We start from the raw sequence: 17,539 nt of genomic DNA on the forward strand, positions 1-17,539 counted from the left end.
ACTCTTTCCAGACCATCTTAATCTTCTGCAAATGAGCACCCTCCATTCGGGGTGTGTGTGTGTGTGTGTGTGTGTGTGTGCGTGCTCGTGTGTGCACGTGAGCCTGCGTGCATGCATATGTGTGAAGGCAGTTGCAGAGTCACAGATTTATACCCTCTCTGCCTAGCGAAGAAGCCTAAGTATCTGCTTAAATAACATGCTTCCCCTTCTGCCCCATCACATGTCTACATGGATCAAGAGAGTAGGGAAAGTTAGTTCCTTACAGCTGAGGGGCTGGGGGAGGATGCTGTTAGCAGCAAACAATGGTGCAGAAATGTCCAGAACCCTACTCCATTTTTTAACATTTGGTTTCTTATCCTGGAAAAAGTCGGTGCACAGGCATTATTCTCAGTACCTGCAAACAACTGGATTGTTTCAGAAGGAAGGATAATAAAGAGTGTATCAGTCAAGTGCTTCATAAAAGTGGGAATGGGAAGGGGCTTGAGGAAGAATGGAAGAGAGATGCTTGGCTAGATTCTAAAAATGGAAATGGTTTCTACCAGTCAAACTTACCAATTTGATCTCTGACAATGCCTTGCCGTGATCATTGCAATTCTGGGTTTCTGACATTCCTTCATTTATAGGCTTTGGCTGAAGGGGGCTGCTAGCTCTTTCCAAAAAAATATTTTTTTTCGGGCGCCTGGGTGGCTCAGTCGTTAAGTGTCTGCCTTCGGCTCACGTCATGATCCCAGGGTCCTGGGATCGAGTTCCACATCGGGTTCCCTGCTCGGCGGGAAGTCTGCTTCTCCCTCTCCCACTCCCCCTGCTTGTGTTCCTGCTCTCGCTATCTCTCTCTCTGTCAAATAAATAAATAAAATCTTTAAAAATATATATTTTTTTTTTTCCTGAGTTTCAACTGAATCATCCCAAAGGTTCTCCTGGGAGCCCTTCTGCCAAGCTACGGTCCCCATTCTGTTACTCTGATACTTTTTTTAGATTTTATATGTTCTGTCTCCACCCATCAAGGTTGGCTTCTCTGAGTCTGAAAGGACTGGGAAAACACATCTCAGAATCTTACATGTGTCCCTGAGTCAGGCCTAACTTTAGGAGGTGTGATCCAAAGACAGGCCTTGAGAATGGGCACCAGCCCCGCCACCCTACGTGGTCTCTGGAGGCCATGAAATGGCCTAGTCCCAAAGCCTGTGATGCAGCCTGCCTGCCTTCCTTCTCTAGCCTTCGTAAACATTTGCTACTTTCTTCACCCCAGCACCCGAGCTACACAGACCATGTCCTTGCGAGACAAACAGCCAACAGGCAACTCACACCCTTGGAGCAGGGAGAACAAGATGCTTTTGCCCCACTGCACTTGGATACATGGTGACCCCATCTCATCCAAGCCTATTAAACAAGCCTCAGTGATGCACTTAATCACGGCCTCGATCCACCCACTAAGCAGGCTCTGGCTGGAACAGATTGCATCATACCACCCAGAGTTCTTCACAAGCTTCTAAATGCAGACAAGATACAGCTGGACAGACTGCACGCTTTTGGAGAAGGGCAGGGCTCAGATGTAGTATAGTCGGGAAGCATCTGGGTCCTGCCTGGGTTGGGGATGCGGGGGGAGAGACCCAGACATCTGCCACATCCTGCTGCACTAACACAGGATTGATGAAGGGGGCCTCACTCAGACTATGTGCCCACCTATTGCCCCCTGGCCCTCTCTCCTCCAGCCCCAGCCAACACAATACTCCAAGCATGCCCAGTGCCTGGGCCCAGTTGCTTTATACACTCTCCATTCTGAGCCCTTGAATCTCAAAGTCCCACCTTTCAGTCGGGTGACAGGACCAAGTGCCTGCTCATAGCTGCTCTGGGTCTCTTTCTAAAGACAAAACGTATCCTCCAGATTCTCAGTCAAGGTATGTGATATGATCTGTCCAAGGATTTAAAAGGCCACCTCAGGTACGGGAATGAAGCACAGGGACCAAGGACAGAAGAGGGGATGTCACAAAGGTAGGAAGGGGCGGGGGGAGGCCAGGGCAGACACTCCAGCAACATCCAAGTGAGCCACAATGGTCACTGTGGTTGATGATGGCGGAGGTGGTGAAAAGGGGTCGGATTCCACAGTATTTTGAGGGCAAAGCTGATACAGTATGCACATGGATTATGAGCCCACAGGTAGACCAATGGGTAGAATGTGGGATGTGAAAGCAAAAGAGGAGTCAAGGTTTGGGGCCTACACAATTGGTGGATGTTGTTCATCTTTATTGCAATGTTGAACACAGAGACAACAGGTTTGATGGTGGGGCAAGGGTGGAAATCAAGAGTTGGATTCTGGACATGGTAATTTATTTGGCATCCAAATGGAGGTTGAATCTGGCACTTAGGGGACAGCTTGGGGCTGGAGCAAGGACCTGGATTAACTGTCTGAATATGGCCATTCCTGCCCATGGAATCCTGGGCAACTCAGCTAACTCACTGGACTTTCACATCCTTCTATGCAAAACGAATCTAACAATAAACTTTCCCAGCCCAACCCCTCTAGGATCCCCGCCCCCACCGGCCTTATTCCCAGTATCCTCCAAGGGCCAATTCTGAAACCCAGGTGTTTTCTCCCTCTATATTAATTTATTAAGAGATGAAAATTGGGCCTGCAAGCCACTAACAAGCCAATCACAAAATCACTCCACATACCCTACAACATCATTGCTGAAAATACCCATTTCCTATAATAAATAATCAAGCCCTGGATTTCCCAATTGGACACTCTCTTAAAAAGTTCAGGCACGCCACGTCAAGATTCCTAAAGAACAGTTTAAATCAAGACTGGAAAGAGATAGAAACCCTACAAGCCTGACCTTCTGGAGCTTCTGTGTTAACCATGTTCCACATAAATGCTACTGTGGCAATTTCACAAGCTCCACTGCAAGCTGGAATGTATAAGGGTGGATTATCAAGTTACTGGCAAACCGTGCACAAAGTCATAACCCAAAATTATGCTTCTCCAAAACACGCTACCCCATCAGGTAGAAAGTACACACGTGGACAAGCTCTCGTGCTAACCAGGATGAGTCTGAACACACTAAGATAACAATGAAGTCACACTCATTCCAGACGAAATCAACTCGTGTCCCTCACCAGAAACTGGTTTTCTGCTTAATTAACGAAGCACCACAGTAGGAGGGGCGGAAAAAAAAAAAAAAAAAAAAACCACATGGAAAGAAAAACCGTGGGGCTCCTTGGCTTCAAGAAACTTACAATCTGGTTGGAGGCACAAGCCCCGTACATAGAGCTAATCAGCAAGGGAAGAAGTGACAAGCAGGACAGGATGGGTGCCAAGTGAATACTTTTGTTTTATTTACTGGGAAGATAAACATAGGCTAAAACCATGAGTTGAACTCTAAGTAGATCCATGTTGATTTAAAACAGGCTCCCACGCTTGGTAAACAGAGCAGGTGCTGAAACTAAAACAACTTTCCCGGGTCTGCTCCAGTCCTGTCTGTAAAGATGCCGAGAGGCATTCTGGGGTCAGGCAAGCGTTAGGAACTGCCCCGAGTGTCCAAGCATCCAGAGGACTCAAGATCCTGCCCTAAAGAAGCTCGCTGACTGCATAACCAGTGCTTCCCTAAACCTCTTTTCCAGTAACCTTATTAACACTCGGTGAGACAAATGTCAGAAAATGCGAGCCCAGAGCTGCCAAAGACTTTTCCCCCAAGCACAAGACACAGCATTGAGAAATGGTCAAGGATGACCGGAGGCTGCCAGCCTTACGCTCACTGTGATCTTAAACACGGCCATAAATAACATCTTTGACAAGTAGGTGTGTTTTCCCAGAGACACAATCCAGAAGCATAGTCCCTTGTTTTGTTGTTTTTGTTTTTAAAGATTTTATTTTTAAGTAATCTCTACACCCAACATGGGGGCTCAAACTCACAACCCTGAGATCAAGAGTCCCATGCTCTACGGATTGAGCCAGCCAGGTGGCCCCACAGTCGTATTCCTGATAGAGCTCACACACAGCATCAAATACTTCATTAACTATCTGCCTGATAATATGCCATTAAAAAAAGAGATATTAAAACTTAAAAACAACAACAAAAGAAAAACAAAAGAACTGTACAGTTCTTTGAGGTTATAAAAAGTATACTCCAAGACTTCTAAAATAGCCCTAAATGTGCTTCGTAGATTCAGGGGACTAATAAGGTGCATCTGAAAAGTTATACTGTGGGGGGCGCCTGGGTGGCTCAGATGGTTAAGCGCCTGCCTTTGGCTCAGGTCATGATCTCCAGGTCCCAGGATTGAGCCTCATGTCAGGTTCGCAGCTCAGCTGGGAGTCTGCTTCTCCCTCTCCCCCTGTTTGTGTTCTCTCTCTTTCTCTCTCTCAAATGCATAAATAAAACCTTAAAAAAAAAAAATACTTAACTAAAAATGTAATTGTTCATCAATTGGCAAACTGATTAACCAGTGATACGCATATAATATAGAATACCATGGAGCAGTTTAAAAAAGAATGAGGTAGAATTATACAGATAACGGACGGGTCTCCATTTGTTACTCGGGTAGTTAATTGAAAAAAATAATAATAAAATAAAATAAAAAATAAAAGGCTACAGTGTGAGCTATCAAAAATGAATATACATAATTCTATAAAACCGTGATAATGTCAGTTGACTTTAAAGCCTCCAACCATTTAAGAAGCAATTTTTTTTTTTTTTAACTGTTTTGAAGATGAAAGGTCTTGGGAAAGCCAAAGTGAATGCCTTTGGGTGGGTCTCTTTTCGGGAGCTCAGTGGTGTACAGGTAACATTCTTCCAGGAAAGCCTGAACTTTTTCTTTTGTTAATTCCCCGGAGACATTAAAATCAGTCTGATCATGGTAAATCTAACTCTCACACATGCTGATAATTGTAAAAATTGAGACCTTTCAGGAAAATATTTGTGGCTATAGATCAAGAAATTTTTAAAGATTTTGTTCTCTTTTACCTGTCTTCCTAAGAATCTGTCCTATGAAATAATAAAGGAACGGGGCAAGGGGGAGGATGGCACAAAGATTTATGGGCAAAGATGTTCATCACAGGATTATTTAGAATAGTAGAAACAAAAGGCATAGGATACTCTAAAGGCCCAACAATGTGGCACTGATTAAGCAAATGGGTGTACGAGCATATTAATGGGCTGCTCTGTGATCATTTAAAATCCTTAAGAATTTTAATGATATGGGGAAGTGCTTATTCATTACAGCAGTTTCCTTTTAAATAAATACAAGGCTGCAAATATTGAGCACCATTATAAGCTCAAGAATGTTAAAAACAAATATAAATATTAATGCACTCAGGAAAAAGTCTTAGGAGTAAATATACCAAATATGCCAATTTATTCATAATGTAATCTCTGAGTGGCAAGATAATGGGTCAGTTTCCAAACTGCCTATAATGAACACAAATTTTATGAATGAGGAAAGCGGTATCTAAGCATTAATTTCACTGGCTTTAGGGGTAAGGTTTTTGTTTTGTTTTGTTTTAATAGAAAGATTGCAATTCCCATCCTTAAATAGTTGAGGATCAGTCACTGAAGATGTGAATTACAATGGAGGATAATCTTGAACAGAAGACTTGGTGATGAAGGAAGAACGTACAATAGCGACCTTCAAATTTCCAAGATCGGTAACCGGAAGCGTGAGCGGAACAGGACGTTGAAACACACCTCCAAGAGTGGGCATTTCAAGGAGAGACCCTTCGGCACAACAGAAAGTCAGAACTATAAGAGCCCATGGTGACCCCAAAGGAAATGGTCTACATCAGGAGACGGATGCCCCATCTCTGTGTTCAGGAACACTGTGGCCAACAGACCCCTTCTGGACAGTGATCCAACAACAGAAGGGACAGCAGTGGGTGACAGGACATGTGATGGCATGTTGTGAAACTTTCCGTGATTCTAATCTGAAGGGGATACAACCAAGCTTACACAATCCTCCCAGGTAGAATATTTTCTGTCTCCACAGTGCTCAGCAGCCACACCATCAACTCAAACCTCAAGAACTTCAGAATTCCTCATCATAGAGTCTTTTCTGGAAAGAGAGAAGGAAGCTTGGACTTTTAACTAGAGACTGTTTGGGCTGAATTACTCCACTCTCTCCTCAGAGCACGACTGATCTTATCCACCACTTCTTCCCCAAAAAAAGATAACCCTGCTCCTCAATATTATAACACTCACAGCTCTCCTTACAAAAACAACCGTATTTTTGCAGTGCTCACAGGCTCGCTCCAGATCCTCAGACACAATATACACCCTTACCGCAGTTTCCGTCTGTGAAATGGGAAAGCTCTGACTCAGCTGCTGCTAGGAAACATATGCCAAGTATTCTAGAAAGTCTGGCTGAGTCACAGATAAAAGGGGAAAAAGACAAACCAAGGGGAAAGTATATACACAATGGAGGGAGTGGAGATGGTGCACAGGGAAAAGCTTTTTGGAAACCAGCACTGGTTCATACCCTCACATCACCCAGAGCTTGCCTGCCCCGGGGCAGCACGCCCTCCCCACCCACATGTGTCAGCACCCACCTCTGCCCATGTCAAGGACACCCAGAAACCAAACCCTAGCCAACCTCATGTCCCACTGTCCAGTGGCACCAGTGAATTCTCCTTGAGCCATGCCCGCCCCGTCCAGCTCCTGGTGCCCCACCCCCCACCCCAGGCAGCGCTGGGCATACCACACTATGCCTCTTTGTTCATCTTTCCCCACCATCGTTGTGGTCAGGGGCTGGGAGGATGGCAGGTTCTGGCTGCCCTGTCTCACATCCTGACTCCCACAAACTGGGCAAACACTTAACCACCCCCACTTCCTCCTCTGTGAAATAGGGGCCACAGAATATCAGCGAAGCACCTAGAACAATGCCTGGCACATAGGACGTGTTACTGGCTGATTGTTATAATCCTCTGTCATCGACTCCACTCTCTCCCAGGGTCTAGAACACTTTTTCCCACACAGTAAGCAACCACTAAATATTTGGGGGATCAGGGAAGGAATCCATGATTGATCAGTGGTAAATGCAAGGTCAAGAGAAAGACCAATAAAAGCTACTTACCTAAATTTGGGAGAAGGAAAGGGAGATTTCTCTACCCTACCCTAAATATATTCTAAATAAATTTAAATTTAACAGATCGCTGACGTTACTTTTCAGGGACTAATTAAAAGTTCGGATTGTTCCCATTTCATACTGCTGTGGGGGTCATGAAACCCAGGAGCTGAATCTCTCCAAAAAGGCAGCTCTTGAACTGAAGACCTTCTTCCAAAGACGGTAAATGAAATAAACTAACAGGTACATGAAAAGCTGTTCAACATCACTAATCATCAGGGAAATGCACAAGGAGATACCACCTCATACCTGTCAGAAAGGCTATTGTCAAAAGACAAGAGATGACAAGTGCTGGTGAAAATGTGGAAAAAAAGGCGAACCTGTGAACTGTTGGTGGGGATGGAATTTGGTACGGCTACTATGGAAAACAGTACTGAGATTCCTCAAAAAATTAAAAATGGAACCACCCTTTGATCCAGCAATTCTGCTTCTGGGTAGATACCCAAAAGAAATGAAAGCAGGACCTCAAAGAGATATTTACACTCCCATGTTCATTGCAGCATTATTCACAACAGCCAAGACACTGAACCAACCTAGGTGTTCATCAACAGATAAATGGATTTTTTAAAGTGGCATACACACACACACACACACACATATACACAATGGGATATTATTGGGCTTTAAGAAAGAAGGAAATCCTGCCATTTGTGACAACATGGATGGGCCCTGAAGGTATTATGCTAAGTGAAATAAGTCAGACAAAGACAAATACTAGATGCTATCACTTACATGTGGAATCTAAGAAAAAGCTGAACTTACAGAAACAGAGTAAAGTGGTGGTTACCAGGGGCTGGGAGGTGGCGGACACGGGGAGACATTGGTCAGAGAGTACGAATTTCCAGTTACAAAATGAGTAAGTTCTGGGGATCTAACGTACAGTATGGTAATTATCATTATATACTTGAATTGCCTAGAGAATCAATCTCACATGTTCTCACGACAAAAAAGAAATAGTAATTATGTGATATTAGCTAACCCTAGGATGGTAATGTTCCAATAGAGAAGTGTCTCAAATCAACACACTGTACACCTTAAACTCATACAATGTTATATGTCAGTTACATCCTAATACAATGTTATATGTCAGTCACATCCTAATAAAGCTGGGATGAAAAAAAAATGAAAAAAATAAAAATACAACTGTCCCACCCCAAACTTGCTCCATTCAGTGAGTGGCATCCCCACCCACCTACCTTTGACTCTTCTTTCTCCCTCAATGCCAACGTGTGACCCATTGGCAAATTCTGCTGATGATCCCCCCAAATCTGTCCACCTCACCATAATCCCCACAGCCAGCAGTTTAACACAAGCCAAACCACTCATGGGCTTGCCCCGGTGGTTAGAATCAAACACCAAATTCTCACCATATCCTACCCCAGGCCACTCTCCCTCATCCCTCAGGACCTGCAGCCATCATAGATGACTTTCTGCTTCTCCCACAGCCAAGGTCTTTTTCCTTTTAGGAACTTCATACGTGGTTTTCCTTCTGCCTGTAATGTTCTCCCATCTCCTACCCCTTCCTTCTCTCATCCCTTTATCTGGCTAACTCTAATTGATCCCTGAACATCTCATTTTAAATGCCAATTCCTCAGGGGGTTGTCCCAGCCTGGAACCCTCACCAACTTCTCAGTGGAAATCTCATGTCCCTGTCACACACCGTCACAGGACCTCTATTCCCCTGGGCACCTGGCACAGGTGGGTGCTGCGATGATTTTGCTGGGCCTCAGCACCTAGCACAGAACCTCCCAGCACACAAGCACCCAGCCGAGCAGAGGAGAATACAGGCCACGCCAAATAATCCATCGAAACATCCACATGTATTTAAAAACCAATAGGATGCTCTCAAAGCAGTTTTTCTTATTAACTATGAATAGGTGCCCCTTCCCCCAAACTCTTCAGACACAAAAAGCAAAAGTTTCACCATGCCCTCTGAACTTACTTGAAAATGCTCAACACAGGCCAGCAGAGACCCTGCCTGCAGCTTTCCCATCACGCTGCATTTCATAAGTTTTCTGCCCTCTTTCAGCATTTAAGCAATAACAACAACAACAAAAAGTACACCCCCACAGTCTGGCAGGCTTTGCTCCTCAGGATGCAGACTGCTTTCTTATCCCATACCTCAATGCTCATTACACAACAAAACGCACAAGACCTGGAACGACTAGAAATTCAGCCCAAGGTAAAATTCCACATTGACTTCAAAAGGAAGCCCCCAAGATAAAATGGTAAGAACTTTTGAAGCCTTTTGCCATCTTGTAAGATACATACTATACCAAAATACCACCATTTTTGGTACAGAATCTATTTTTGCTGGGTACAAAGGAAATTAAATGAAAGTCTTTGTATAGCAAAGACACCAGGGGTGGTGTCCGGCGAGGGCGGCTCCTAACCCCACAGCTTATGGACTGCCTGAGGCGAGTGGGCCAACACTCAAGTACCACCACTTAGCACAACCCCACTGCGTGGCCGTCATGGGGGGTGGGGGGGTGCACACAAATAATTAGAAATATAAATTTAAAACACCACAGAGAATGAATTAGGAGCTAGTTGTGTGAATCCAAAAATGGGCCTGGGGAGGCCAGGAAGAGGAGAGGGTCCTGGAACCTGAATTCCTCAGGGGTGTGGGAGCGGAAGAAGGGGGAGAGGGAAAGCAAAGGAGAGGGAGGGAGAGATGGATCTCTTGCGTAAATTCCTATTTTCTGGCTGGCCAAAAAAAAAAAAAAAAATTCAAGACAGCATCTTGGGGAATAATTTCCTCTCTCTTCTGAACACAGATTGGGAACCGCTGGATTATAATAAACAAGATGCAGTATCAGTTACAGTAACTAAAATTTGTGGGGCTTGCTTCTTAATTTAAATATTATTTGATCAATTGAACTCTACTTGTCAAAAATATTTATTCTTGGGGCACCTGGGTGGCTCAGTCATTGAGCGTCTGCCTTCGGCCCAGGGTCCTGGGATCGAGCCCCGCATCGGGCTCCCTGCTCTGTGGGAAGCCTGCTTCTCCCTCTCCCACTCCTCCTGCTTGTGTTCCCTCTCTCACTGTGTCTCTCTCTGTCAAATAAATAAAATCTTTTAAAAAAAATATTTATTCTACACGTCTACTTTTTTATAATGTGGTAACCCATGTACCACATGAAAAAAAATCTAGGTTAAAATCTTCTGACAAAAAGCTTTAGTTTAAATTCCCATGTGAAAATTTCTGCCCCAAATGGGTACTAGAGAAAGTTATTTTCTTAGCAACCGGTGACAGCGATAGTCTCTAATGATTACTGACAAACACTGAACACTTCTCGAGTTTCAAAAGAAAACATTAGAAATAATTATGAAATAACTTGGCCCAGAAATTACAATAAACCCAAATTTCAGAGAAATTAGGAAGCAATCCTTAGACAATTATTTTGAAATATGTCTGATGAAACACTGCGATGTGACGACGTTTTCTTTAAGAGAATGAAAAACAAAACGTGAGGAAGAACCCAGGATCTGGAGCAGAGTTTGCCATCCACCAGCGGAGCTGAACACAGCCCAGACTATACACAGACCCAGATGATACCTCAGCCCTCATCCAGAATGCGCCCTTGATAAATACAGACGCGCTGTGCCTGCCAAACTGACTTTAGCTGGCGCATTGCCCTATGTCCAGTGAAAAGGGGATCATCCATTCATAGTCCCAAGGTGTAGGACTCCTCTGTTCCCAAAACTGTGTGTGACCACTGGATGGGTGCAGAGGTCAACCATCACAGCCCTTCTTCCACCCGACCTGCCCATGTCCCTCTGCCAACCCCTCCCACTCCAGCACCCCCTCCTCACCCCTTACCATCAGGTGCAGACTGCCGAAATGCACAATTACGGGGCTAATCCATACAACCAGACACCATTCAGTTGTCAAAGCATTAAGTACGTCACAAATTTGCCTTCCTTTTAGCCCAGCTGATGGCTTTTTCTCCTCTGTCCCGCTCCCAGAGCCCACCATCCTCCACAGCCTAGAACCTCTATGCAGTGGCCACTCCCCAGGCCCCAGGAGCACAGCAGAAAGCATGAAAGTTGAGGCGGCTGGCTGTGGCTCCTTGGGACAAGGGTCTCCATCTGAAGTGTGGCGAGCGCTCCAAGTGGTGGAAAACACACCTCCTACACAGCAGAGGTTGAAGGAACCTAAGTCCCCTTGTGCTCCCCCTGCTAAAATCTACACTGGATCTGGGTAAAACATCTTCCCATCTCCTCAGATTGTTCATTCCTAAACATGAAAAGAAGTACTTAGGGTCTACACTGGGACCACTGGTCCTGGGGGCTATCTGGACCTCTCTCGGAGTGGGTAAGCCCCACTCTCACCCTTGGGCGATGGTCACCGGAGCGGGCCCGCAATCTCCATCCGCACCCACGAGGGGCCGTGTCCACTCTGAACCACTTCTAAGAATGGCACCTTCTCTCCACTCAAAGAGAAAAAAAGCCTCCAAGAGATTTTAAAGATAACGTCCTTTCTCTGTAGCTTAAAAAAAAAAAAAAAAAGAAAATGTGGCAGCCCTGCCAAGCATTTCCAAAAGCAGAGAAATAAATTTCAAAGCCTAGACACACAATGGGAAATGCAGGGAGGCAGGAAAAGTGAAAAGGACATGCTTCCTCGTTTTACCCTGTAGGACACTGTAACTCTTGCACTTTTTAAAAATCTTTGTATATGGCTAAAATGGTTTTTATAGGGCATTCACGTTTCTCAGAGAAACCTGCATCAGAACCCCAAACCAACAACATCCTACCACCTATGACGCTGTCCCTGATGATGACCCAATTTATAGTTCGCAGAACAGAACCAGCCACAGAAAAGTTACTTTCTACTCCCTTAGGAAGGAACATGCCATGAGGTCCCGGAAGAGGAGCCAAGAACTGGGTCCCGTCCTCGCTCTGGCCACTAACTCAGCGTGTGACATTGGGCAGTTCACTTAGGGCATCTCTGGGCCTGTTTCCTTTTCTGAGAGCAGGTTGGGCCGAGATGATCTAAGGTCGCTTCCAGCCCTGAAATCTTGACATTACAGGAGCATGTGTAATTATGAGCATCCATGTTACTGTGGGGCTGGAGAAAGGAGGAAGCTTCTGGAAAAATGTCAACCTTGCTACGTGCCTCATTTATAACATAAGAATTTGTAGAACATTTTCACACATGATGACTCAGGATGTGGTTTAACGGAAATAAATCACTTTGTAATAATATACACATACATATATATTTAATATTCATATAACAGAGGCATAATTCATTAAATAATATATACTCAATTATAATAAGCTACAAAGTAAGGTGGCAGTTAGCCTGAAATCTGACACAACGCGTCTTAAGATTTTTCTGCTTAAGAAAATCATTTTGCCATTTTTAGAAATTACAAGTAACATCGAGGCAAAATATATTAATGGGTAACATTTTGTGTTACTTAAATAAAAAATACATGAATTATTTCATGCTTTGCATAATTCTACCTGTCACAGATTCGTTATAAAAATGTGTCTTCCATTAATTATTTCAAAAGTAGGAAGTCCAGCTCATGATATAAACAGATGGAAGAGAATATTCTAATAAGGCTGAGCCATCTTCTCAAGAGGTTAATTTATAAATTCCACTTTCAGAGCCTACAAAATCCAAAAGTACATTAAAAATATATGTAGACACACACTTTATGTTGTAGCCTCACTACTAAAACAAATGTTTCATATGTTAAACCCACGGGCTCTCAAAGCCACGGATGTACAGATCAAGTTTAACTTAAGCCTTCCCAAATTCATTTCTACTCTCTGTTTACAATCAACCAGCCCAGATAAAATTTGCTGATGCTGATGTAGAATGTCACTTTCCAACAATTAAGATAAATGGGAGTGGGAGGGGACTGGAAAGTCTGAAATCCAGCGCTTCCATTTTGAATTTTCTAATTCCCTCTTCTGCAACTCACCTCCACTAAATGAGTTTTTCAGAAAAGGATCTGGGGGTTGTGTTTTTTAAACAGCTTTGGCACCACTTCCAGTCTCCCCCAAACCATGGTGATAGTGCCCCATTAACTGGAGACCACGAGGCTAAACTAACCCAACACCAGGAGGAAAGGGTGGTGGGAAGACCTGGAAAATTTCTGGGTGGGTAACAGTCACTGAGGTCCAATAGCAGAAAACAAATTATCTTCTAGATATAAACCATATCCAAGACTATTCCAAAAATATATATTTTTAAAGAGAGAAAAACAGATAAACAAGGCCTGTTATCAACAAAGAATATTTTCTTCATCTCCCCCCAGTAAAGGAAGCAATGGCCTTTGTAAGGTCACTTACGACAATGTGTGCCGGCGACGGAGAGCGGGCATCCTTGAGGGCTTGTCTGCTCTGGAGGGTCCCCGCCTGGACATCAAGCAGTGGCCATTTCATCTGGAGATACTGGAGGGAGGAAACAAAATGAATGTGGCAAATGAATTTAGAAAAGAAACGCAAAACCGCTATCCCAAGACATAACTTCTGGGGTGCCTGATACACAGATGAGAAACTAAAAGGAGTAAGGACATGCAAATAACAACACAGAAAAAACGTAAAAGCATGCAAATAACAACAATATCAACAGAAGAATCATGCCATACCAACAGGCTCTTCCTTAGAGCTCACGTTCAACAGGTAGGTACGTTTATAGAACATCAACACTATTAGCAACTACAGAGTTTGGTCTTTGCATCCAAACGTAGGCTGGCTCCAGATTACATGATTTCATTAATCCTGCCTCATTCAGAGGGAAAAGTAGAGATGCAGGAGAGACAAGAAGGGAGAGAACACAGGCCTTCCAAAGGAAGAAAGCAAACAGGAGTCTCAAGCCAGAGGCGTCCAGGAGACCATCAATTCCGGACCTGCTCTTTCAGTGACCTTCATTTCTAAAATGCCCTCATCCTTCACTCTAAAGTTGAGTGTGTATATATATATATACGTGCAACTGTCCTTTAGTAGAAACTACTCCAGTAGATGAGGATGGAACTCCTCATCCAACCCAAAAGCTTATAAAACAAAAATACTTCTCAGGGCACCTGGGCGGCTTAGTCCGTTAAGCGTCCAACTCTCGGTTTCAGCTCAGGTCATGATCTCAGGGTCTTGAGATCAAGCCCCAAGTCGGGTTCCACACTCAGCAGGGAGTCTGCTTGAGATTCTCTCTCTCCCCCCCCGCCCCTCCCCCTGCTCGCTTAGGCTCTCTCTCAAATAAATAAATAAATCTTTGGGGGAAAAAATACTTCTCAGTAAAAGATGTACAAACAGGGCACAGTACAATTTATACACTCATCTCAAAAGGCCCGAGAAATTCTTAAATACGCACAGGTTTGCCACAGAAATTAACTTAAAGGTATAAGCCAATGACATCTATCTCTGCTCTTCTCTGAGGTGGAAAATACATAGCACAAGGGAAAGGAAGTTACTTCTGTCACAAGTGATACATCAGCTTTCAGAAGGACTTGAACAATCAACTGACCCAACTCCCTACTGAAGAAACAAGGAAAAGTGAGGTGAGGTGGCTTGCCCAGTCACAGAGATACTTAGCACACATATAAGCAACTCCAAGGCATTTGACTTTGGTGGGTAACATCGCGCCAGTTTTACTCAGGAAACCTTCAGACAACTGAACAAAACTGAAGACACAACGCTAAGATTTTGATAAGAACATCATCAGCCTTTCTATCTCTGAAGACCACCTGTTTAATGCACCAGTTAATGCTTGGAGGGAATATAAGGGGCCATCTTGATCTTTTCAGAGATCCCAAAATGAAATAAATGGCTAGTTTTCATACAAATTGTACAGGAAATTTTACTCAATGAATATTAATTAAACTCTCTGTACATAGCCTTCCTGTGAAGGATTAAGGAGATAGGAAGAGGTCAGCCCTCAGGGAGCTTATCCCCATGTGAGGGAACCAACTCACACTCAGATTAAGTCTAGATAGAAGGTAGTGGAAATGGCAGAGACTCAGGGAATTGTGCCTAGGGAATGCCAAGAAGAAAGACAGGATTTTTGAGTAGAGACTGGGGAAGGCTGCACAGAGTAGGTCTTGTTAAGTCAAGAAAGATTTCAACAGAAAGAAAAAGGACAGCCAAGGGCAGTCCAGGAAGAAGGAAGGGTTGGCTCAAATCTCATGTGAAATAGAAGGGCAAAAGCCACACACAAGCTTTCCCATAGGTTCCTTAAAGATACAACTGTCCAGCGAATTAAAACCAAACACAGTTACGCCTAAAACTAGAAGACCCTGGCCCACAAGCTACCTGCCAAAGTGCACAGCCATTTTCCCAACCTAGATCTGGACAAGGCAAGAGCACCTCTACAACCTCAACCTTCTGTTACCCAGAAGGCTCTTGTATGAGGGAACCTGGTTACTGGTTCTGGTGACTCACCACAAGACCTTGCATCAAATCCCTTTGCTTCTGTGGACCTCTAGCTTTTCATCAGTCAACTGAGGGGGTTGTTCTATCTGGGATGGGGATGAGGGCGGGGCTGCCCCAGCACTTAAGGATTCTGGACTCCCAGACAGTAAATACCAGCAGGCACCCCACTCCCTGCCTCAGTCAGCCATATAATCAAGTCATTTCCAAGTATCTTCTTTGTCGACGGTAGCATCCCAAGTTGAGAGCCACTGTAATAAATGTTTCCATGGTCTCCCTCAGCCTGTAACTCAAGCCAGTGGGCCATGGGAACCTGTAACGCCCCATCTCACCCTGACTGCTTCCCATTCTCACCTGCCACATAAATAGATGAGCCTCATTGCTCAAAACCACTCAATAGCATCATTTCCTTGAGGCCAATCAAAATGGACACCTGCCAATACTCATCTCTCCTCTCATAAAATCCTATGAGGAAAAATGCCAAGCTGAGTGCCACCCACCTATACCTCATGCTACCCACAGTGGGCAGGGTTAGATTAACAGACAGGTTTCCATCTCTGGCCATCTGCAAAACAGATTTGATCGCATCCAAATCCCGGCTCCATAGAATTCAGAAATTTAGGCTTTGTTTAAGGTGACAGACCTGCCCTGAGGACCCCACCAGAGAACTGTCATACCCATAATGCAATATTAACGCAGAGTCTTATAATTCTTATTTTACATAAAAGCTTCATTGTGTGCCATATCCAATCTCCGCAGGCTACCTGCACCACTATTTTTATGAGCCTACATTTCAGCGCTCCAAGCCTACAATACACATAATTTTCAATTATGTTAGGGCAGCCCAGGATCACTGCCTATATAACATTACTGGCTGGAGGAAATGAGACTCGGCCCCACTGCCCAGAGAGAGCTAACCAAATCCAGATGGTGGAGGAAGACAGCCCCAATCGTGCTGGCTTACAAGGACTCCACGGTGACAGCCTCAAACTCTCCATCCCAGTGAAACTCGATCCCACAGAATGGCTGGGCCCCTGCAAATCTGTGCCCGTCCCTTGGAAATAACTGGCATTCAGGCTGACGAGGTTCCTTCTGGGGAAATAAGTATTATGTCAGGATTTTTCAAAGGAAGTTATTAACCTCCTCCAAAAGTGATGGGTTTCCCAGGTTCCTTCATCTTCTACAATTGGTCCTTATTAATAAGGAAAATAAATAAATAAAGGCAAGAAAAAGGAAATTAGGTACGATTATAGCCTCGAGGAAAATCTTTTCCTTCCTGGAGACACTAAGCAACAGGAAATTCTATTCTGTTGGGTCCTCAAGGAAGACCCGAAGGAGGAGGCATCTCAGATTTATGAAAGGGCTGGAACGCCATGCCACATTTTCCCCCTGGTCCAACTTCGGTTTTATATCCTTTTGGGGAAGAAAAAAAAAAAGTTCCCACCATCCCACTATAAAAACAACACTAGGCTCCAGCTCCCTTCCTTTCAGGCCGCTCAGCGTGGAAATTATGAATTACCTACAAAAACATTAAACTTTTCAGCAAACTGCAATCAAACGGGGGCCGTGGGAATTCCTGCATTGAAAACTGTTGAAATGGAGTCCTGCTCAACTTGCATTTTGCAAAAAATAATAATAATAAATATATAAGGCCATCTTGGCTTAAGTGTTTCATCCTTTGTTTAATACTAATGTTCTGCTCATGGCCCATTAGGGTTTTTCCCCAAATCATATTTTATGATATGTCTCAGGGAGCTTAAGTTAAGCTTCAGACCTGTGGACAAAGTCTCGAAATATATACAAAATCAATGGTCTGAATGGAATCAAGGAGCTTTAAAGGCCTGTTAAATTGTCAGCAAAAAAAGAAAAAGGTAATGCAACTCAAACTTCTCCTCCCCCTCCTCCCCCAATTAAAAAAAAAAAAATGGACGAGGAAAGGCAAAGACGGAGGGATCTTCCGAACGAGAAGACCCCTCCAGGATCCAGGTACAAGTGGGCCTGAGGGAACCTGCTCCCAACAAAGGCACCCCCATCCTTGTGGGTCCAG

At 44.2% G+C, this 17,539-nt stretch overlaps 1 protein-coding gene across 35 annotated transcripts in view; it reads right to left on the reverse strand.

The window, feature by feature from the left end:
- TCF7L2 (transcription factor 7 like 2) overlaps nt 1-17,539 on the reverse strand; it is a 190,580-nt gene that overhangs the window by 106,016 nt on the left and 67,025 nt on the right. For all 35 annotated transcript variants that reach the window (XM_081823494.1, XM_081823493.1, XM_081823499.1 and 32 more), the window contains one exon: nt 13,420-13,521. In XM_081823494.1, the coding sequence (XP_081679620.1) occupies nt 13,420-13,521 (102 nt within the window). The remainder of the gene's footprint in view (nt 1-13,419; nt 13,522-17,539) is intronic.

The sequence above is a fragment of the Leptonychotes weddellii genome, chromosome 6 (genome assembly GCF_054177405.1).
Source record: "Leptonychotes weddellii isolate Sample4059 chromosome 6, ASM5417740v2, whole genome shotgun sequence".
NCBI classification, from domain to species: domain Eukaryota; kingdom Metazoa; phylum Chordata; class Mammalia; order Carnivora; family Phocidae; genus Leptonychotes; species Leptonychotes weddellii.